At 41.8% G+C, this 23,273-nt stretch overlaps 1 protein-coding gene across 2 annotated transcripts in view; it reads left to right on the top strand.

Moving 5' to 3' along the window:
- LOC120929111 (serine/threonine-protein kinase Nek3-like) overlaps window positions 1-19,741 on the top strand; it is a 44,320-nt gene extending 24,579 nt beyond the window's left edge. Inside the window, exons 9-14 of one of the 2 annotated variants that reach the window (XM_040340339.1) lie at window positions 3,834-4,034; window positions 6,983-7,073; window positions 10,675-10,800; window positions 12,295-12,429; window positions 15,868-15,997; window positions 18,033-19,741. In XM_040340339.1, the coding sequence (XP_040196273.1) occupies window positions 3,834-4,034; window positions 6,983-7,073; window positions 10,675-10,800; window positions 12,295-12,429; window positions 15,868-15,997; window positions 18,033-18,105 (756 nt within the window). In that variant the 3' untranslated portion in view covers window positions 18,106-19,741. The remainder of the gene's footprint in view (window positions 1-3,833; window positions 4,035-6,982; window positions 7,074-10,674; window positions 10,801-12,294; window positions 12,430-15,867; window positions 15,998-18,032) is intronic. The other variant, XM_040340340.1, reaches the window with a different exon arrangement.
- The last annotated feature ends 3,532 nt before the right edge of the window (window positions 19,742-23,273 follow it).

The raw sequence follows: 23,273 nt of genomic DNA, 5'->3' as shown, positions 1-23,273 counted from the left end.
CAACCAAAACAAATATACAAAATAAATACCAGAGAATAATATATCACCCTTTAAAATAAAGAAGAAAAATTTGCTCTATGCCTTGCGCCTCATTTAAAGTCCCACCCGTTTAGTCTCTGCCATCTACATGTTTCCGGGGATGGATACATGCACCCATACAATTATATACCATTGATGTTGGTACTCTCCCTCCTTTAGATTACTTAGCTGTCTGTTTATCCCTAAACTCTATGATTGTTCTATGTCCAATTTTCTAGTACACCAGTGTAGGTCTTTAAGGGTCAGTTTCACAGTACCCCTCACATCGTTACCCACGATGTGATCCTCGGATGTGTCGCTGCCTCACAGTGGGTCAGCTTGTGTTTAGGCAGAGCACAGTGGCCGGCTCGTTCAGTCCCGGGAGCTGCGATGCGCTCTTGGGGCCCGCCCTTCCTCGTCCCTCCCACTGTCCTTGTGGGTGTGGCTGGGGTCGGGTGGATGTCCAATTGTGCATCGACGGCACGCTTCTCACGTCATGTCTGCTGCGACACCCCGTGCGACGCTAGCACACTGACGCTGATGATTCCCATCTGGAAATCCTTCACGAGGTGGCTGGTGTGGGGCGGCGGGAACACCCGCTCCCCCTCGCTCACTTTCTGCCTCCTCCCCTTGGACTACCCACGTGCCGTTGGTGAGCCATCCCCCACCTCACTGAGTATTTATACTCCCTCCAGTTCACTGGTTCTCCTTATGGCGGTTGCTTCGTGGTCTTGGCTGTCTTTTGGCACTTACCTTACTCACTTTCAGGTATACATGTAAATGTTTTTTTACCCTACTCTACTCACCACTTACCCCTCCCTCTATGTCCCCATGTCTGCATCGGTATCTGTTTTTGGTATACTACCCCATTGCTTGGGGTCCATTTACAGCTCCCTTATTACGGTTGTCACCACTATTGGGACACAATGCACTTTATGTAGACTTTTTGGTTACAACCCATGTATTGTTTACCCCTTGGCCTATATCCTATGACATTATTTCACATTTATCTTATTTTCATATTTTGGTGTTACAATGTCCACGATAATAGCTATTATTAGCTCCTATTTTTAATTTTAATTTTAATTTTCACAGATCAATTATATATGTGAGATACACTTACCTCCATGCATCCATGAGGCCGCCCTCTTTGGACATCTAGTCCTTCACTGGATCGTTTCCATCTTTTTTGGTGGGGTTGGCCCACCTCAGCTCCCGTGGGCTGTTACCTTCCCGGCTACTCTTCTGCCCTCCTAGTCTGTACCCCTGGTTTTTGACACACCCGTAAGTACTTTGGGGATTAGTTACTACTGTAATCCTTTCCCCTTCTCTCCATAACTGGATCTATTACTTATACTCTTACCTCATATCATATTGTTTTTAATATTTACAGACATCTACCTCATACTCTGCTCCTGAAGAGTGGCATTAGCCATGAAACGCGTCGAGCCAATAGATGCCCCCCCTTCGCATTCGTTACCATTTTACCTGTACCAAATCTTTTATATATATCGACTGTATTTTATATACTTTTCAACTATGGTTGTCACTTTTATGGAGGAGCCACTTGATGACCTCCTCCATGCCTGTTGTTAATGTACTAATTATTAATATACATGTCGATTATTTGATCGATCATGGTCACTACTACTATGGAGTTATCCCAACGATTCGGACTTTATTTAATGTCCGCATTATGTATTCAATATATACTGCTAGGAGCCACTAGAGGCCCCCCCTTTGTTTACATACGACATACATTACCCCATTATTCCCCTTTACACCAGTGGAGTGTACCAACGTACCAATATTTATTTACCATGGAAACACTTTCCAATGATTTGACTTCCCTTGATACTGTTTCCAGCATGAACCCATTATATTTATCTTGACTATTGTTACCATGAATTGTTGAAATGTATGCAATTTTCTTTGATTATTGTAACAGATCTACCATGCTACTATTGTATCTACTGTATATATAATTTTTACTATTAAATAACTGACTGTTTATTGTTGTCATGCAATACTTTCTTGTTATGTGCTCGGTTCTGCTGGATCACTCACCTGTCCAAATTCCATTGCTATTGTTGTTCTCCTGGGGTGCATGCCTCAATTAAAGTCCCACCCTATCTCATATTGTTCAAAAATTTGCTCTAACCCAAAAATATAATACGTGATAAATTAAAATCACAGAAGGCAGCAATCACGTGATCTAACACAAGCATAAATAAAAAAGAAAAAATTGCGCCAACTAGGAGAAATCAATCAAGTTCATATGTGAAAAACATAAAAAATGAATAAAGTCCAGTGAATACGATGAAATGTTCAGGACAGACAGCACCCCAGTGCACTTGTAAACTTGTGAACCACCACCACATGGACTGAGGCTTACCAGAAATTAGCTTAATATAAGCGTTATTTGAAATCCAGAACGGGTTATCCCAGAGGTTGGTATCGCAGCATAAGGTAAATCCTAGTTTCACACAGACCACAGCTGATTGTGGGATCCACAACAGAATACAGCCAGGACACAGCGTGGGATACTTGTCAGCGGTTGTATCATGCAGCACAGCAGTGAACCATATGCAAGGAAGGAGATCGCAACATAGTATAGTACCGTATGAAACAATTTATTAAAAAAAATGTAAAACTACTTACACAAGGATGTGCAAATCAGGCAGTTTAAAACAAATGCCGGCCGGCATAAACAGGAGCCCTTCCTCCTAGCGTAAACGTGGTGACGTCACTGCACGCCGTCGACCCAGACGCGTTTCGTCATACGTTGACGTTCTCATTAAAAATCCCATGATCAGCTGTGGTCTGTGTGAAAGTAGGATTTACCTTATGCTGTGATACCAACCTCTGGGATAACCTGTTCTGGATTTCAAATAACGCTTATATTAAGCTAATTCTGGTAAGCCTCAGTCCATGTGGTGGTGGTTCACAAGTTTACAAGTGCACTGGGGTGCTGTCTGTCCTGAACATTTCATCGTATTCACTGGACTTTATTCATTTTTTATGTTTTTCACATATGGACCCTTTAAAATACACATGAAAAAGCTGCAACCATTAGCAAGTGACCTCAACACTCTAAAACAAATAATTATACTAAAAGAAATGGTGCGCTGATTCAAGGAGCTATGCAGCAAAAAAACAAATGAATTGTGATTTGATCATAAAGGATCCATATATTAAAGCCTTAGCAGACCAGCTGTGGATTTCGATTCAGGAGAGGAGAGTGGAACGTGAACTGCCGTTAACCGATTCCTGACCGCCTCACGCAGATATACTGTGGCAGAATGGCTCCCCTGGGTGAAACCCCATACGGGTGCGTCCTTATCTTTTTCGACCACCAGATGGCGCGTGCCCTCTGCACAGCGGGGAACCCAATGCACTTGTACAGCGGCCACGATCGCTGCCGGAAACCTACTTATTTTCTGGTTTATGAGATGTATATAGTCTCCTGTTTAAAAGGAACATTTTGCAATCCCCAGTTTATTCATTAAATAATTATTAACATAACTCTATAATAATTTTGAAGGAAATAAAAGCTTTTCTGTGAAAACACATTTTCTCCATGGTTCTGACACTCAGGGATTTACATTTTTGTTTCTATATGTAAAGTCAAATCTTTTTATTCTGCAGCAATCATTGTCCTGTGATGGTTGGAACTAGATCTGAACATCTTTCTTACTTTAGACACTTTGCTTAATTATAGCGGCTTAGCAATGCATATTCAGCGATGGCACAGAAAGCCTACACCTTACTATATCTCATAAAATAATTATACACTGTTATTCTTTTCTTTCAAGTTTCAGGCAGGAAGCTGGAAAAATCTAATATTGAAGATATGCCATGGATCTTACAGTCCACTTCCTTCACAATACTCCTATGAACTACGTAGTCTCATCAGACAGATGTTCCGCAAAGACCCACGTCAGCGGCCTTCAGCAAATACCATATTGACCAGAAGGGGCCTACTGAAAGTGGTCAAATCTATTGTGGTTACTCAGGTAAATGAATTACACTTAAAGAGCCACTCCATCAAAGGACATTTTATATAGCTTTAGCTAGAGGTCAGCCATTACCATTCTATGGGTCCCCTTTGAAGCTATTGCTCTGACTTCCTGTCCGGGTGACCTTTGTCAATGAACATGAAAAATAGATTTTTTTTTTTTAGTTTGTGGAAAAGGTACTTTAAAATACTTTAAACATTCTTATTGTTGTCCAGTACTTGGGGAAGTGTTCACTAAGGCTGGAAGTCACAAACCTGACTGATATGTTTATTAACCTTTCTCTGTTTCCACTGAAGAGATTTATTGTGCATCCTGTCTTGTCCGGAAGTAAAGAATCTCAGAGATTTAGAAACCTTTCAAACCAGCCGGGCCCTGCTTATTATATATATATATATATATATATATGTGTGTGTGTGTGAGAGAGAGAATCTGCAGTAATGTTTCATGCCTTGTCTGTCTGCTTACCTTTCTGGTCTGTGTATCAGCTTAACCACTTGCCGCCCGCCAATGACATATTGACGTCGGCAAAGTGGTTGTAGAATCCTGACTGGACGCGGCGATCGTTGTTGCAGGGTGTCAGTCTGACACCCCGCAACACCGATCAAAGTAAAGAGTCTCTCACGGAGGCTCTTTACCACGTGATCAGCCGTGTCCAACCACAGCTGATCACGATGTAAACAGGAAGAGCCGTTGATGGCTCTTCCTCACTCGCGTCTGACAGATGTGAGTACAGGAGAGCCGATCGGCGGCTCTCCTGACAGGGGGGGTTCGCGCTGATTGTTTATCAGCGCAGCCCCCCCTCGGATTGCCACACTGGACCACCAGGGAAGCCCACCCTGGACCACTAGGGAAGGGCAAAAAAAAAAAAAAAAAGTCTGGGCAAAAAAAAAAAAAAGATGACAAACTGATTGGCAACATGGGTAAATCAGTGCCGCGACACAGTGTCCATCAGTGCCACCCCACAGTGTCCATCAGTGCCACCCCACAGTGCCCATCCATGCCCAGTGCCCACCTATCAGTGCCCATCTGTGCCACCCATAAGTATCCATCAGTGCCACCCATAAGTGCCGCCCATGAGTGCCAATCAGTGCCGCCCATGAGTGCCCATCAGTGCCGCCCATGAGTGCCCATCAGTGCCGCCCATGTGTGCCCATCAGTGCCGCCTATGTGTGCCCATCAGTTCCGCCTATGTGTGCCCATCAGTGCCGCATACCAGCGCCTCCAATCAGTGCCACCTCATCTGTGCCCGTCAGTACTACCTCATCGATGTCCATCAGTGCCATCTCATCCATGTCCATCAGTGCCGCCATATCAGTGCCCGTAATTGAAAGAGAAAACTTACTTATTTACAAAAAAATTAACAGAAAAAAATAAAAACGTAATTTTTTTTCAAAATTTTCAGTCTTTTTTTAGTTGTTGCGCAAAAAAAAAAAAAATCGCAGAGGTGATCAAATACCACCAAAAGAAAGCTCTATTTGTGGGTGGAAAAGGACGCCAATTTTGTTTGGGTACAGTGTAGCATGACCGCGCCATTGCCATTCAAAGTGCGACAGTGCTGAAAGCTGAAAATTGGCTTGGGCGGGAAGGTGCGTAAGTGCCTGGTATGGAAGTGGTTAAGGACCACAGTCTCACACCTGCATGTTTAAGTACTCTTCTCTCAGCATGGCTCCATGCCAGCCTCTTACAGGAAACACTACTTAACACTTTGCACTGAAAGCCAGCCTTGCCTGAGCAACAATGTGTTAAGGCTTCCCTGTGTGTGTTCTTGCCGTGTGCTCTACGTTTGATTCAGGGCCGTGACCTGTAGTCAGCTGCAGCAAAGTCCATCCTCACCATCACAGGCTCTGGTGAAAGCCTGCTGGATTTTAAGGCCCGTACACACAATCAGATTTTCCGACAACAATTGTGTGATGGCAGGGTTTTTGACGGACTCCTCTGAGGCCCCGTACACACGAGAGGATTTATCCGCGGATACGGTCCACCGGACCGTTTCCGCGGATAAATCCTCTCGAAGATTTGCGAGGATTTTGATCCGATGGAGTGTACTCACCATCGGATCGAAATCCGCGCCGAAATCCCATCGCGATGACGTGTCGCGCCGTCGCCGCGATGATGACGTGGCGACGTGCGCGACGCTGTCATATAAGGAATTCCACGCATGCGTCGAATCATTACGACGCATGCGGGGGATTCATTCGGACGGATTGATCCGGTGAGTCTGTACAGACCAGCGGATCAATCCGTTGGGATGGATTCAAGCGGATAGATTTGAAAGCATGTCTTCAAATTTTTATCCGCTGGAAATCCATCCCAGGGGATAAAAATCCGTCGTTTAGCATGTCAATTAATTGGCATGTCAATAGGAACACACACTCCCGCGGGATTCCCTACCCGGAAGCCGCAGTGAATTATAAGGCTAGACACTATCTACGGCGAAAAAAAAAAAAAAGGTCAGTGTCATTTTATTTGTAGAACTGGGCTGGATGTAGTTTTAGAAATTTTTTATAGGGTGAACCTCCCCTTTAATTGACGAAATATAATTTTTTTCATGTACAGTATATTAACCCTTCATACATTATATTGACACAGTATAACTGTGTATTCCCTTTGTCCAGTCGCAAAAGGGAGATTCATTTTACATGTTTTATGTCACCCAAAATACATGAGAATGCCTAGCTGATGACAGCCAGCTATTTCAGCCAGTCGCAAAACTGTGAATAGAGAAAATTAGTATTGATTGCAAAATGAAACCAACAGCCAAGGCCTGTTTTATGTGACTCTGGAGGAAACCTAAAATATACTGTACAGGTATCTACTCAGTTCACTATACCAGTAATTCATCTGTCAAAACCATATGTGCAAAGATGAATGCTGTGTGCATATTGTAACATATGTAGATTGTATGGCGGTGTACTGCCAATATATTATTTTTTACTACTCATTAGACAGATGACGAGTTGTCTGAAAACTTTCCACAAGATGAACTGGCTTCAGTCCTCCAGCACATAAATGAACCACCAGCACCTCTGGAAGATGGTATGAACATATTGTATGTTGTAGAACTTCAGTCTTACATGTGTACTAGAGACTAGGCAATTCGTTTAGCTCCAAATTTGTTTTTTAACTATATTTGACAAATTTGTTTATTCCGAAATATCTGAATTTTGGAAATTTCGGAATCAACTAATTCTGAAATTTAGAAAATTCTGAAATTAGAAAATTCTGAAATGAGAAAATTCTGAAATTGGAAAATTTGGAAATTGGAAAATTTGGAAATTGGAAAATTAGAAAATTTCAAATTTCCAAAATTCCGAATATTCGAATTTCCGAAAAAAGCTAAACAAAAAACGAAAATTAACAAATTTTCCGGCAGTGCACATGTCTGTGTACTCCTTTGTATTGTAATAATGCATTGCTCATTATTTGTTCTATTGTCTGTTAGCTGTAGTGCATCTTTCCAGTAGTATGACTGGATTTCATGATTTTTTGGTCGTTATTGCAAGGGTTAAAATAAACTCTTATATGTCATTTTAATTTGATCATTAGTGCTGATTCTTGTAATATTTGATTTTGTCGGTACAAAGCCATATTCTGCAGTCTTCTTTTTTTTTTTTTTACATATTTTGTTTATTAAAATAGCCAGTCTACTTAAAAGTGATAGTTATAGGTACACGTGAATCTTGTCAACCCTGGATTCTTTTGTAGTTTGGTTACTCTAACAGTAGGATCTTGCCATCCTTTTTGACTCTGCCAGAGTTCCCAGTCACCTTTTGCATGTTCCAGCAATTCCTACTACAGTACCCATGATTTTAATAATGCTTAAAAACCCAATCACTAAAATCCTCATATGCCTTTTCAGTATGTTAATTTGATTTTAAAAGTCATTTCCAATATATTTATAAATCTTCAACTTTCATTAAAATAATGCCTGTTATCCTGCCATTAAAGCGGGAGTTCACCCGAAAAACTATTTTTAACATTAGATTGAGTCTCATTTTGGGAAGCAGAATCGGGTGTTTTTTTTTTAAATCGAAGCTGTACTTACCGTTTTAGAGATAGATCTTCTCCGCCGCTTCCGGGTATGGTCTTCGGGACTGGGCGTTCCTATTTGATTGACAGGCTTCCGACAGGCTTCCGACGGTCGCATACATCGCGTCACGAGTAGCCGAAAGAAGCCGAACGACGGTGCGGCTCTATACGGCACCTGCGCACCGATGTTCGGCTACTTACGGAAAATCGTGACGCGATGTATGCGACCGTCGGAGGCCTGTCGGAAGACTGTCAATCAAATAGGAACGCCCAGTCCCGCAGCCCATACCCGGAAGCGGCGGAGAAGATCTATCTCTAAAACGGTAAGTACTGCTTCGATTTAAAAAAAACACCCGATTCCCCTTCACAAAATGAGCCTCAATCTAATGTTAAAAATTGAGTTTTTGGGTGAACCTCCACTTTAAATTATTATTACCCCACAACAGTAAAATCAGTCTGTATATGCAGTAAAGCATGCTCGTTATACTCACTGTGAAACCTAAGGGGTTGATCTTGTTCATTATTTAAAATGGCTGTTTAAACCTTTCTTCTCTGATCCTCCCCTTCTTCTACAGTCCCGAATCCATCTCCTGATATTACAGAGCCTTGGTGGCACTCTGCACGTGCTATGTGTATTGCTAGAGAGTTTTTTTTATTTCTTGTGAGAGTGCATGTGATCAGCACAGGGCCAGCCAGCACTGCCTAAACAGAAAGTCAGGGGTCATGCAGCCTCATAGGACAGTCACAAAAGAATGAAAACTCCTCCTACAAGAATTAACCAGTGCTTGGCTGGACACTGGTACAAGTCACAAGACTGCTTTTATACTGCAGATGAGAAAAGGTATTTTGCAGTTCATATTTACTAAAATAATTGCGTATCCGCAGATAAAGTGAACGCAGGGGATATCAAAATGTGCACTCTCCTGCGCTGTGTGGTATGTCCCAATGTATTGTCAGACTCTTATCTTAACATGTTAGTATATGTATATAATGCACACATCACTGCCTTCCAAAGACTGTAGGAGTCCAAATGAACTGAAAGCATAGAAGAACACACAGGGCGCATAGGCATAGCACATTATCCTCAATACATGTTTTTTTTTTTAAAATAAAAATGAAGGTGAATATACTCACAAACCAGTACTTGTGTCATAGCATTATCATACAGTCATCTGCTTAAATCCATATGCGAAAATACACACTTGTGGTCAGGGAACAAGGAAGCCATATACAGCAGCACTAAACAGAGAAAGCACTGATCCTGACTGAAAAGTTCCTTGCCAACACTAAAGGCCCGTACACACGATCAGATTTTCTGACATCAAATTTGTGATGGCAAGTTTTTGTCGGATAAGCCGACCGTTTGTACGCTCCATCGGACAATTGTTGTCGGAAGTTCCAACAACAAATGTGGGATAGCATGCTCTTAAATTTTCCGACAACAAATGTGTTCTGTCAGATTATCTAATTGTGTGTGTGTGTGTGTGTACACAAGTCCATCGGACTAAAATCCAAAGTACAAACACGCATGCTCTGAAACCAATGCTATCCATAAGACAACATTAGCAGATGTTGCCCAAAGGGTGGCACTAAAGAGCAGAAAAACCACGTAGTTTTGTGTATGTTGGCTGGAAAAGTTCTGCCATCTGTATGCGGAACATGTTCATGGCAAACGCCCTTCGCAAAAAATTCCATGGATTTGTCCGATGGAAATCCAATCATGTGTACGAGGCTTAAGAGACATCTAAACAAGGCTCTGAAGAAAAGGGAAACATTGAAACGTGTTAGCAGATGTGACTACAAGTCTTGTGGATTTTCGCATATGGATTTAAGCGGATGATTTTATGATAATGCTATGACACAAGTACTGGTTTGTGAATATATTCATCTCCATTTTTATTAAATAAATGTGTTGAGGATAATGCGCTATGCCTATGTGCCCTCTGTTTTCTTCTATGCTTATAGTGAACGCAGGGTCCTGGGTTTAGTAACACTTTAAGAGCAAGTTCATATTAGCAACCATGCTAAAAGTATGGCCGCTGGTGTGTGCTGGGAGGTCAGTGCTCTGTCCTTTCCTTTAACTTGTGCCATGCATGGTCACCCTTTCACATGGGCTCCTAATGAAGACAGCATTAATCAAGCATGGTCCACTGGTGTACTCCAAGAAATGTTATGAACATGAAGCCATCACTGGAGTGCAAGTCAACAGGAAATGGCTTTTATTTTTTATTTATAAATGGCGGTTATTTAATTAATGGTGCTTTAGCCAACTAGTTCTTCAATTACAGTTTATATCTACTTTGGGGATCATTCACGCTGGAGTACCAATCTATACACCTGTGCTAAGGGTCTGTCTTCACCTGGTGTTCCATGCAGATCCGTGCAGGCACCTATTCAGGTGATTGAAGATGCCCCTTTCACATACAGCTTAGTTGGCTCATGTGAATGAATGATACTGGATAAAATGTGCACACTGATAGTGAAAATTCTGGGACTGTATGGATAATATGATGAAACAGTATTATGGCAAAATAAATATGCAGTGTATGTTACATTGTGTGTATGTGTATGTATATATTATGAATACATACATTCTGTTTTCATACAGCCCAGCCCTCCAAAGCTCCCTGTTCAAGAAGACAACAGTGGAAGAAGGAACCCACAGACACAGTTGTAAATGTTCTGAAGGAGGCCACCAGCCTCACATCTAGCATAGAGTCTAACAGAAGTGTGGGTGAGTGGGCTAGTCATAAAATGATTTGTAACATAACCCTACACACAGCACAACTCTGTATTACCGAGCAGAAGACCTGATTTTTCTCTGCTGCAGTTAAAGTGGGGGTTCACCCTATTAATAAAAAAAAAAAAAAATGTTTTCCTCTAGCATAAAATGAGGCATAGTAGCGCGAGCTACAATATGCCTGTCTTTATTTTTTTAGCCCCGTACTCACTGTGCAATCGTAGAGACAAGATTCCGACTCCCCGCAGGGAATGGGCGTTCCTATGGAGAGGGAAGGTGATTGACGGCCAGCTCTGGCACGTCACGCTTCTCCGGAAATAGCCGAAATAGGACTTGGCGCTTCACGGCGCCTGCGCATAGTCTGTGCGCAGGCACCGTATAGCGCCGTGAAGAGCCGAGACCTGTTCCGGCTGTCTTCGGGGAGCGTGACATGCCAGAGCCGGCCGTCAATCACCTTCCCTCTCCATAGGAACGCCCATTCCCCGCGGGGAGTCGGAATCTTGTCTCTACGATTGCACAGTGAGTACGGGGCTAAAAAAAAATAAAGACAGGCATACTGTAGCTCGCGCTACTATGCCTCATTTTATGCTAAAATGTTGTTATGGAGGGTGAACCACCGCTTTAAGTTACCTTTTACAGGTCTTGTCCCTCCCTCAGCCTGTGATTGGAGAGTAAAAGGAGGAGCAGCACTCTTAAAAGCTAATGTCTGTCAATCTGTTGCCTCCTACTATCAGCATGTTCCTTGTTGGCACCTAAGCGCTGCAGTACTGGCTTCTTGTGCTACTTCTTGCTCTCCCAATTTGAGCTCTGCTGTACAATGGATTTTAAGAGGCTGTTACCAGATTCAGGTTCTAAAATTGCTGGCATTTAAAAACATAACTATTACAAAGAATAGAAAGCGGGGAACGGATCCTAATAATCACATCGCCAACATCCCTAAATAGAACTGCATAAAGAAGTGGTATTTCCTCTGGGACTTTACAAGGCAGCGACTATAGTCATGTGGAAAAAAAATTATAACAAAGCTTTAACTACAAATACAGAGCTGTACTAATTTGTGTTATTTATATCTGCCTGGAATTCAGCTTTAAATGTTATGCAGTCCTCCCAGAGTGTTGACACGTATGAAGAGGTTGGTTTGCTGTGTTATTTTATTACTACTTCAAGTGTCTTTATCTTCTCATGTGTGGCATTTCTTAGCAGATGCCCGCTTCTAGAGTCAACCCTTTAATAGATTTTGCAGCAACAACCCCCCATTGTGGCAACAGAAAAAAATAGGTACTTCTAACTTAACACAACCTATTTTTCACAAAGTCGTCATAATTGGTATTTTTTTTAAGTGTTCATAATTGGTATTTTTTATCTCCAAATATTGAGAACATAAGCACTGTGTGGTGTTTGTTTATAGCTTCTCAGACCTCAGATTTGATATTTTCAATCTTGTACTATTTCCTTAACTTATTGCTGTGTTCTTGGTCTTGCATGTAGGAGGCAATGTTATCAATTATAAACTGAAGGAGCAGAGAAAAAAGTGGAAAAAGGAGACACCTGAATCATTGCTTAATATCTTAAATAACGCTGACCTCACCACAGCATTTAAAACATACACCATCTATAGGTCAAGTAAGTCTTAAATAATATATTATTATAAGGTATTAACCAATTGATATTGTGTTGTGGACCCATTTTCACATATTTTGCTGTTAAAGATTAACTGATTATATATAAACATTTTACTACATTATTATTATTGTTGTTGTTGTTGTTATTATTATTATTATTATTATTATTATTATTATTATTATTATACACATTATAGCATGGTCAGGTTGCTGAATGTCAGATCCACTGCTTTATACAGTAAATGTTATTATGGGTCAGCTGATTAAGAATTTCTAAAGGTAGATTAATTTTTTTTTTTTGGGGGGGGGGTAAAACCTTTTTGTATGCAGCTCCCAGCCTCCTCTTAAACTTACCTGAATCAGATCTCAATCCAGCATTGTGCCCCAGAGCAGTGTTTCTCTCCCCTCTCTCCCTCCTCATTGGATCAGAGACAGTAATTAGAGTCATTGACTCCCGCTGCTGTCAATCACAGCTAGAGAGGAAAGATCAGGGGCAGTGCGGAGCAAAGCAGGGGACACTCAATAGGAGGAAGTATCCAGAAGCAACAAGAAGAGAAGGATCAGAGCAGCTCTGTGCAAAACCTTTGTATGGAGCAGGTAAGTATATCATGTTAATATTTGTAAAAAAATAATTGGTTTACAATCACTTTAACTAAAAACGATGCACTTCCTGTATGGCTGATCTTTCCTCTCAAAAGCTGGTAAGCAGGGAACTTAAAGTGGTAGTAAACTCCCATTTTTAAATTTTACCTACAGGTCAGCTTATAATATAACTTGCCTGTAAGTACAATAAATAGCTCCTAAATGTGCACCGTTTTAAAGATATGTCTGCCATAGTCTGTGTTGCATACTAGCACATTATTGGCATACCACTGCAGGGGGCCCATATTAAAAAATAAAAAAAAGTTTGACTTTACTACCACTATTGAAGAAATACAAATCCCTCCAATTACTATAATACCACAAATCTGGAAAAAAAATAATCATTAAGTAAAATATGAAAATCACATTCGTATTTTGACCTGCTTTAGGGTTTATAATGAGCTCTCCTATTTTGTAAGCTTGGATCATATATGTTTGCAGGTAGCCTTTCTGGTACAATGGGCCAGATCCTCAAAAGGGATACGCCGGCGTATCTACTGATACGCCGTTGTATCCCTGTTTCTATCTCTGGAACTGATCCACAGAATCAGTTTCCAAAAGATAGGCAGAAGATCCGACATGTGTAAGGGACTTACACTGCCGGATCTTAGGATGCAGTACCGCATCCGCCGCTGGGGGCATTTCGTGTCGAAATGCCGCTTCGGGTATGCAAATTAGCACTTACGAAGATCCACAAAGCTTTTACGCTTCGTTTTTTCTCCGTAAGTATTAAGTTGCATGTGTAAAATTAGGGCTGCTTTTACAAAGTGTAAACTGTTTACACCTTGTAAAAGTAGACCCTTCTTACCCGCGACGCTGTTATTTTTTTATTTTATTTTTTTCCGCCGTATCTTTTTTTTTTCCCGACGCAATTTTTTTGACCCGGCGCGATTCACGAAGCTCAGCGTAACATAATTTTGCGCTATGCACGTCGGGAAAATGACGTCACGAGCATGCGCAGTACGTCCGGCGCGGGAGCGCGCCTAATTTAAATGGGACTCGCCCCCATTTGAATAGGAACGCCTTGCGCCGTTGGAATTTAAGTTACACACCCGAAAATTTCTAGGTAAGTGCTTTGTGGATCGGGCACTTAGGTAGAAATTTTCCGGCAGTGTAACTTAAATGGGAAAAGATAAGTTACGGCGGCTGGCTGTGGATCTGGCCCAATGTTTTTTATTGAAGCCTTTAGACATCCATAGACATCCTGCACAGGGAATATAAACTGTAAACACGATTAAGAACCATAAAGACCCATAAACATAGGTGTATAGTATCAAAATCCAATTTCCTTCCGATTGGGGCCGGGGGACAACACAGGGTGGCTGGGCCCACAAGTCCAGGGGCTAGGATGGGTGCAGGAAGTGGACAGGTCCATTAAAAAAGGGAGGGATAAACAATACGAAAAAAGGCGAAGGGGGGGGGGGTTGAAGAAAAGAGGCAAAAAGAGTTCCCCCAGGCTGGGGAGATTGCATTTTTTATTTGGAGGTTGGAGATGGTCAATTTATAATTTCTCCCAATAATCATTGTTCCATAGACATAGATAGCTTTATCCATCCTAAAAATTAAATTTTATTGGAAAATACATTATTTGCTAGCAGAAAGGCTTTTATTGCAGAAGAGTCTATGTATATCCCTTCTTCAATATAGCTTCCTAACTTGCAGCTAGTGATTCTTCAAAGATTGTACACTAATCTGCATATGCAAAGTTGCCAAAAAAAGAGGTCCGCTGTGGTGATGGAATTTTAAGTATTTTGCATCGTTGGAGGGGAAGTGAATGGCGCAGACGTTAGTTATGCTTTGACCCCTTCCCACCCTCTCCCCTGGGATCCATTATGTGGGTCTTAAAGCCAGGGGGCAGAACATATTTCTCAAGCATGTGATCACTATGATTGGCTGTCACAGTGGTAACATGATCAAGAGCCCATCCCTCCGGCTTATGATTGGGAAATCCTAAACAGACTTTTTTATGACAAATTGTTTAGTGTGCTCTTAGTATAGAAATCTAGGCCCCTAAGGACACATATGTGTGGCATATGGGTGTTAAAGTGGAACTTTAGTCAAAAAAATTAAGCCCTGGTAGATCACTTCATGGTTGCCATTTTTGCAGGTATAGTTATGTGAGATGTTAAAAAGTGCCTATACTGTTTAAAATCTAGTAATACACTGTCTCATCCTGCTCTGCACATGCTCAGTTGCACTGTGCAGGAAATCAGAGCCACTGGAGGCCTTATGTGATAACAACCTAAAGATTTACTGCTGCTTTGGTGCTCTGTGCTTCAGCAAAATGGCAGCTTCCAGTAAGAAGAAACCAGAGCAATGCTGGAGGCAATTTACAGCACACACTGATTTTGGTAGCATAATTGGTAATCTGGAATGTTTGTGAACGTTTTTTTTTTTTATCAAATTGTTATGGCCAAGGTTCTGCTTTATAGCTCACCATCCCAGCTGTCACAGATATACAGTACATGGACAGCAAGACGTTAAACAGCTTACCCAAGCACCTGTGGCAAAAAACAAAAGAACAAAAGCTGGACAGCCGCACTCCAAAATTTTCTTTAAAAGAGATGTCTTTATTTTCAACTGTGCATACAGTCACTGCAAGCCCACAAAAATCAGTATGGCCAACGTTTCGCACTGGCGTCAGTGCTTAGTCATGACTAAGCACTGACGCCACGAGGCTCACCTGGAGCGGTGAGAATTCTGTCTGTGTACCCAAGCACCTGTATTCTCTAGTACTTTCTACCTTTCTATGGTCATCATAAACTATCCTCTAAGATGTTTTGTCTTTGTACAATAGAACCTTCAGAAGAATGTCTGAAGGGACCACTTAGCACTGACGTTCGAGGACCAGATGCCACAGACAGCAGAGAGGAGGAGATTTCCATGGATCCTGAAAGATTGCAGTCGAGATCTGATGATGAAGACACGTAAGTTATGAATTCTCTCTAAAGACCAAGATCATTGAGTTTTGAGATTGCACCATGCAGAAGTGGTGATATTCGTTAACCCATGGCATACAGTCAGAAATCAGTTATCATTGCAATAACACTTTAGGCAGTGAAGCAAGAATAATGCCGCGTACACACGACCGGTTTTAACGACGAGAAAATTGCCATTTTTTATATTGGACGTGAAAACCGGTTGTGTGTATGCTCCCTAGCAGTTTTCGACGAAAAAACTGCCCGCAAAAAAATTGAAACCAGTTATTTTTTCTCGTCGTGTTTCCCGTCAGTCTTTTTCTCATCGCGATAAACCAGTTGTGTGTGCTTTTCCGAGGGGAAAAAAAACGTGCATGCTCAGAATCAAGTATGCAGCCCAAAAGCAGCCCAAAGGGTGGTTCCATTTGAAAACTTCCCCTTTATAGTGCCGTCGTACATGTTGTATGTCACTGCGCTTTGGTCGGACTTTTTTTGCATGAACGTGTGTATGCAAGTCAGGCTGGAGAGAAATCACGTCAGGAAAAACATCGTTTTTTTCCTGCCGAAAAAAAATGGTCGTGTATTCGAGGCATAATGCCACGTACACACGACCGTTTTTCGGGTTCGAAAAAATTACTTTTTTTTAATGTCATAAACGATCGTGTGTGGGCTTCAAAGCATTTTTCACGATCTAAAAAATGGCCAAATTTTTTTTCGAACATGCTCTATTTTTTCACAACGTTTTTAACGTTATCGTTTTTAAGGTTGTAAAAAAGGGTCGTGTGTGGGCTTTAATGACGTGAAAAAAACGCGCATGCTCAGAAGCAAGTTATGAGACGGGAGCGCTCGTTCTGGTAAAACTACAGTTCGTATTTATCACGCTGTAACAGACAGAAACGTGTGAATCGTCTTTTACTAACACGAAATCAGCTAAAGCAGCCCAAAGGGTGGCGTCATCCGAATGGAACTTCCCTTTTATAGTGCCGTTGTACGTGTTGTACGTCACCGCGCTTTGCTAGAGCATTTTTTTTTCACGATTGTGTGTAGGCAAGGCCGTTTTAATGATTGGTTTGAAAAAAAAAATGTTTCTTTCTAGACCCTTAAAAATTTAAATTTTTAGAACCCGAAAAACGGTCGTGTGTACGCGGCATAAGAACCCTAAAAATCTAACCATCAACACTGGCAGCATCTATATTAACACACTGAGGCCGCGTACACACGGTCGATCCATCCGATGAGAATGGTCCGACGCACCGTTTTCATCGGTTCACTGCTGAAGCAGACTGATGGTCCGATGTGCGTACACACCATCAGTTAAAAAACCGATCGAGTCCAACGCGGTGACGTAAAACACGACGACGTGCAGAGAAAAATTAAGTTCAATGCTTCCAAGCATGCTCAAAAAAAGGGGGAGGGGAATAACATATAGGCACTCACATTTGCCCACATCCGAAATAGTAGTTCAAGAAAAAAGGTTGTACTACACTAGGTAGTGACACTAGGTTTACGCCGAGAATATGTAAATCAGCGAGATACGCCAATTCACCTAGTGTAGTACAACCTTTTTTCTTGAGCTTCCAAGCATGCGTCGACTTGATTCTGAGCGTGCGCGGGTTTGGAACCAATGCTTTTCCGTACTAACCATCGGTTTTGACCTAACGGTCAGCCGTCCATCAGTTCGATTTTAAAGCAAGTTCTCTTTTTTTTGGACCAAAGGACAACAGACCGATGGGCCGTACACACGGTCGGTTTGGACCGATGAAACTGAACTTCAGTTCGTTTTCATCGGTTTGGACCGACCGTGTGTACATGGCCTAACAGGTCCTCTTAAAGGTAAATTGAGTGAATTTTCAAACTTTAGAACATATTTTTTGGATAGTGTTCGCAGTCAACTGATGTACTCTACTTGTTTGAGTTACTTTTTGAGTGCAATTTTTAATTACAGGTGCTCTATAACCTTAATGTAGGACTTATGACTTTATCATAATATATTTTAAGTATAAATTTAGAGATGACTGATGTTCTTTTATTTTTCAATCTATAGAGATTTTGAGGAAGAGGATATGGACACAGATTGGCTATCAGAGCTGAAAAGGGTGACAGAGGCTCAGTCTTAAAGAGCATCTACAAAAGTAGTAAAGACATTCTGTGGAATAGGGCACTGCGATGGACACAACACTTGTTTATTCCAATGATGAAGGTTTTAGTTCGGTATACACAATAACTATATCTCTGCAATGTACATTTCCCCAAAATTGCTGCAAGTAGAGAAAAATACAAGTTGAGTTGCCATCAATCCATTGTTGTTACTTTCATAGTGCCTTTGTTGGACTGAAATCCCAACCAGCATTGCAAGCCCTACCTGCTGAACTACAGAACTCTACCTATCCCTCAACCCTTTCTGCCTCTCTCCACCTGCATGCATTGATTTAAGTCCTATCAAAACAATGCTGCTACCTTGACTCTCAAAAGCCTTACCCACACACTGTGTGTAGGGTATGGGCTCAAGATATGTACAGTAAGTTCTGGGGACAACAGGAACTGAATTGCTGACAGCTGCCCCTGCAGGAATTTTACAGATCTGGTGATATTATAGAAAGTAATAAAAGTAATTTTCACTACAGGAACAAGTTAAAAGAAAAACATAATGCTGATACATGATCTACAGGAATAGAGGGAGGTTTGGGGTTACATTTGTGTAATGCCTGGACAGACACTTCAAGGCTAACTCTTCTCTTGCTTGCTTGTTAAGATGTCTATCAAGTAACAATTACTGTAGATGTGGAAGAGCTAGTTGTGACAGACTTGGTTAACTTGACCAAATCTAAAAACTACAGTGCATCTTGTGGGACTTTCAAAGCCCTGTCAATGGTCACTCTATTGCCTGTACTTGGGACCCAAGGGGCTCCACAGGGACTCCTCCCAACTGGTCCAGCAGTATAATGGGCGGCATCACAAAGCGAGGAATGGACCAAAGCTCCACTAGATTTAGTTGGTATTTGCAGAAGTCTTGAAGGCATCTGTGGGTTTCTCAATTTTTATTTACATTTTCAGTTTAGTCACTTTATAGTACTGGAAAGTTTACTCTAAGCAGTATTTGAAGTACATCTTGATATTACCCTTTCAAGGTAATAAAACAACTATCACTACTGAAGGATAACCAATCCTCATATTGTGTTCCGGGGAGCACATTGTTTGACACATGGCATTCTGCTGTCCTCTTGTCACTAAAGCCAGCCATAGATGACATGATTTTCTTTGATTACCCCATCAACACAGTCAGTGTTGATGGAGGAATTCCTCTTGCAGAGCTATTATGTAGTCCCGACGAGGGGGGCACAAGGAGCCACCCCTGCCGGAAGAACACAGTGATTATTGCTTGTGGCTATAAAAGCTGGCAATAATCGCATCTTAAAAATACGACATGCTGGTTGTACAATCAGCCTGCCCATACGTGGTTTGAATCGAATCGTCTATGGAACCTACTTTAGTCCCTGTCCCCCATGTTCCCCCCCCCTAAATATGAAAGCTGGAGACGCCACTGATGGCCAGCTTAAGGAATTGAATGCTGGCAGGACATGACAGAGCGTAAAGTTTACTAGTGGCCGGTGGCCAAGATACCTTCTTTGTATTCTTTACATCTACAGCAGAAATCGGAATGAAGGAGCTTCAAACTGGACAACTCATAGGACATTATTTGCTGTATTCTATGCTTTTAATAAAAAAAAATTAACTTCTTTTTCAATACTTAAACTTTTGTTTTAAGGCCTCCTTGACGCAAGAACACTGATCTGTATACTCATATGAAGGATTGTCTTCACCTGTGTGGGATGCATGAGTGTTCCATGCAGCCATCTGCAGACAGCTTGTTGAAATCAATGACAGGTGGCCATCTGCATGGACCTGCATGGATTTCCAAGCACATCCAGGACTATACATCTGTGCTGGTCTGATGCACGGATTGGAATGCAGTGTGATCTGTGGAGGTCCGTGCAGATGCCCGGCTCTCATTGATTTAAACAGGCTGCCTGCATGGGGCTGCATTTAAGGACAATGTGAAGGGGGCCTAAAGATAAGAATAAAATGGACTGTTCTGCTATGTGTAAGGCTACAGTCACACAAATATTTGCACGATCAAATGTCCTGTAGTGTAAATTTCCTGGTATTTTCAAACAGCTGAGGAAGCAGCAGGTGGTGCAAACATTTGGCCATAGAAGTAAATGATTGTGTGCGCTCATGTAGCACTACTCCCGAAGGAGCTGCTGGTTTAGATTTGGGCCTGCCGTTACCTTACTGTTCACCATTCTTGTCCTAGGGGTCCTTCTTGAAGAGTTACAAATGTCCGCACCAACACTTTGTTTCTTTTTCTTCAAGGGTTTTACTAAACAAGTTCCATTAGAGGGGTGAAGGGGGTAGGGAGGATTCAGGTACCTTGCTTTGCGGATCACAGGTATAATCTTGGATCCAGAGGACAAAACACGTTTCCACATTGGATTTAGCAACCCCTGGATAGGCCTCTCTCACTGACCTAGCAGCCGGTGCGAAGCTCGGTCAAAAGTCTCTGTCACAGACTTGATGAGTGCCGTCGAGTCGTTACACGGTCCTCTGACACAGGACCAGGTAACTACACACACACTTTGCAAAGTTCAAAGAAATTACACAGCTCACGATGCCAGGATCTTTTAGCCAGGCCGGCAGCACAGTGAAGTAAATTGGCCAGGATGCATACTCTAATTGAATCCTCAATTGTTCGGCTTCTTCCTGCAGAGAAGACAGCACGTGACCACCCCTGGACCAGTAGGCCCCCAGAAACCCTGGGGCCTACTCGCAGTAACGGAGCCTCGGGCCAGCAGGCCCTGAGACTAAAAGGCTGCCAACACATCCCTGAGGCCAGGAGACCCATCAGGTTAGGATAGGAAGACCCCGCCAGAACGGTGGCTGTCCCTTAAGTACCCCTAAGGACCATGCCTCTGAGCTGCTTCTGGGCAAGAGGCACCCAATACACCCAGCCCATTGCAGTTGCAACCTTGATTCCTGGTGACAGCGACACCCACAGTCAGGTGGAAGATGTGCAACGCAGCTGAGCTGGAACAGAGACCCATAATTTGACATCAAATTCTGAGCTAAACTACAGCTCAGATAACTAAATTTACAAATAGCGCCTACTCAACAGGAGCAGGGCGTTACACTTGTATTTATGCAAGCACTCCATGATGTATGTGAAACGTTTGGGAAATACATTGTACATGCATGTGCAGGTAAATGCAGATGCAAAAGGAAGATGCTTTTACAAGTGCATGTGTTGTACACACCACCTATGCCTCCCCAGGTGCTTGAAAACATTGGAAATTTTGCGCTACAGGACACCTGTGTCTGCAAATAGCCATGTGCCTGAACCCCCAAGGCGTTCATTCTTGTCAAATTAAGCCTTTTCAATTTGAATGTGATGTTGTTCACAGACACGCTCAATTGCAACACGCAATGTTTGACAAGATAAAGACTGTGATTGATCTGCCTTGCTTGCCATTCAAACATACCTCAAAAAATGCAAAGCAGGTCAAACACAGCCTCTGAACTGTCACCTACACAGCTCCAGTAAAGTCAAAGAAAATGTGATGCCTTGTGTTTCAAACTTCTCTCTGCATAAGTCCTTATGGTGCCTTTTGACAGTACAAGTTCTGGCCTTGGAACCACAAAAAACACAGAAATGCTGTTACAGTAGTAGTGATTTCATTGTTATTTATACTTAATTATATAATTAGTTATTAATACTTCAATTTATTACATTTTAGTTATTTTTGCCATAGTTAATAACAAGGATTCTGAAAAAGTAACAGTTGTGTTAACGAAAAGTTGTCATGCTGTCCATTTTTCAAAGAAACCTGTTCTCCATCAGCCATATGTTTCACGCTCCTGTAAACCCTAATTTGTAGAAATAAAATGTTTTTTTTTTTTTTTTTTTTTTTTTTAACAGTCAAAGTTTAACTAAAGTTATTGCCAAGTCTTTAAAGCCAAACACCAGGTAAACAGTTATATACACAGCTGAATTATGCATATGGGGATTGTCTTATCTCGTAAAGAAATTATAATTCTGTCCAGTCCTTTTTGTGATTCACACATCTGACAGAAGCACTGCCAGGAAGGTGATGCCACTTTCTGTATTAGTGTTAAAGAATACCGTGGTGACACCTTTTTGCATGCACTTTGCTGACGGAAGGGGCAGCAACACAATGCTTATATACACTAAAAAACCGCGCTAACACAACACCATAAATATAGGCAGCGGCTAGCGTGTGATGACAAGAAAAATAAACAATATAAAAAGCCGCGCCAAATAACAAAATGAATATAATAGTTCAACAGTCCACAGGTAGTGTAAGTAATAGTGGATATTGGATTGATTCTCTAGCAGAGACAAAAACACTGTATTGATCCGAGGCTGATTTGCATGTAAAGATGTTGATTTTTCAATGCACCAGGTGACATGCATACAGTGTGTGAGATCCCACCACCGGAATTGTATATCAGCTTACCAGATAGCAAGCCTTTGGTGCAGTTGGCTATAACCCAGCCACGGCCTTTAAATCCCCCGGGCTCAGATTTCCAATCAAAAGACAGCTGAGGTTTGAAGTTGGTATGTATTTCCGATTTAGGACACCACAATTCATCAGCAACCACAGTATATCGATAAGCGTAACCCAATCCGGCTCACATGTAGACAGGAGAATAGAAAGGGACGCAATGGCGTGATATCGTAGGTATACAAATTTATTTAAGAAAGTAATGTACTTACACTTAGGCAGTATAAACACAGCATTAAACAGATAAAACAAGCCGGCCGGCTTACGGAGCCCTCCTCCTAGGCGTGGTGACGTCACTGACGCTGCCTCCAGACGCGTTTCGTCCTATTGGACATTCTCAAAAACACAATGCTTCTTCCTCCCGTCAGTGTGTTTACTGTCAGCACATGTGCAGCATGCAGCACAGCCTGATTGGCTAGGATTGCTGTCGCCACCCCCCCAAATCAGTGCTGGAGTCAAAAGGATGACAGGAGGCTGATATTAAGACTGATTCAGGTACTTTTACTAGTTAAATGTGAACATAAATTTAAATATTATAAAGAAATACACTGCATTAAATTGTGTTTTTTTGTATTTGCCTTGAGTTCAGTTTTAGGTTATTAATATAGAATTCTAATATACGTTGCCAGAATCCTGCAATCCAGATTTGTTATTGATTGTTTCTAATAAGTGTTTATTGAAACGTATACAAAGAACATATGGAG

This window comes from Rana temporaria, chromosome 2, assembly GCF_905171775.1.
Source record: "Rana temporaria chromosome 2, aRanTem1.1, whole genome shotgun sequence".
NCBI lineage: Eukaryota > Metazoa > Chordata > Amphibia > Anura > Ranidae > Rana > Rana temporaria.
This window is presented reverse-complemented; position numbering and strand designations above follow the sequence as displayed.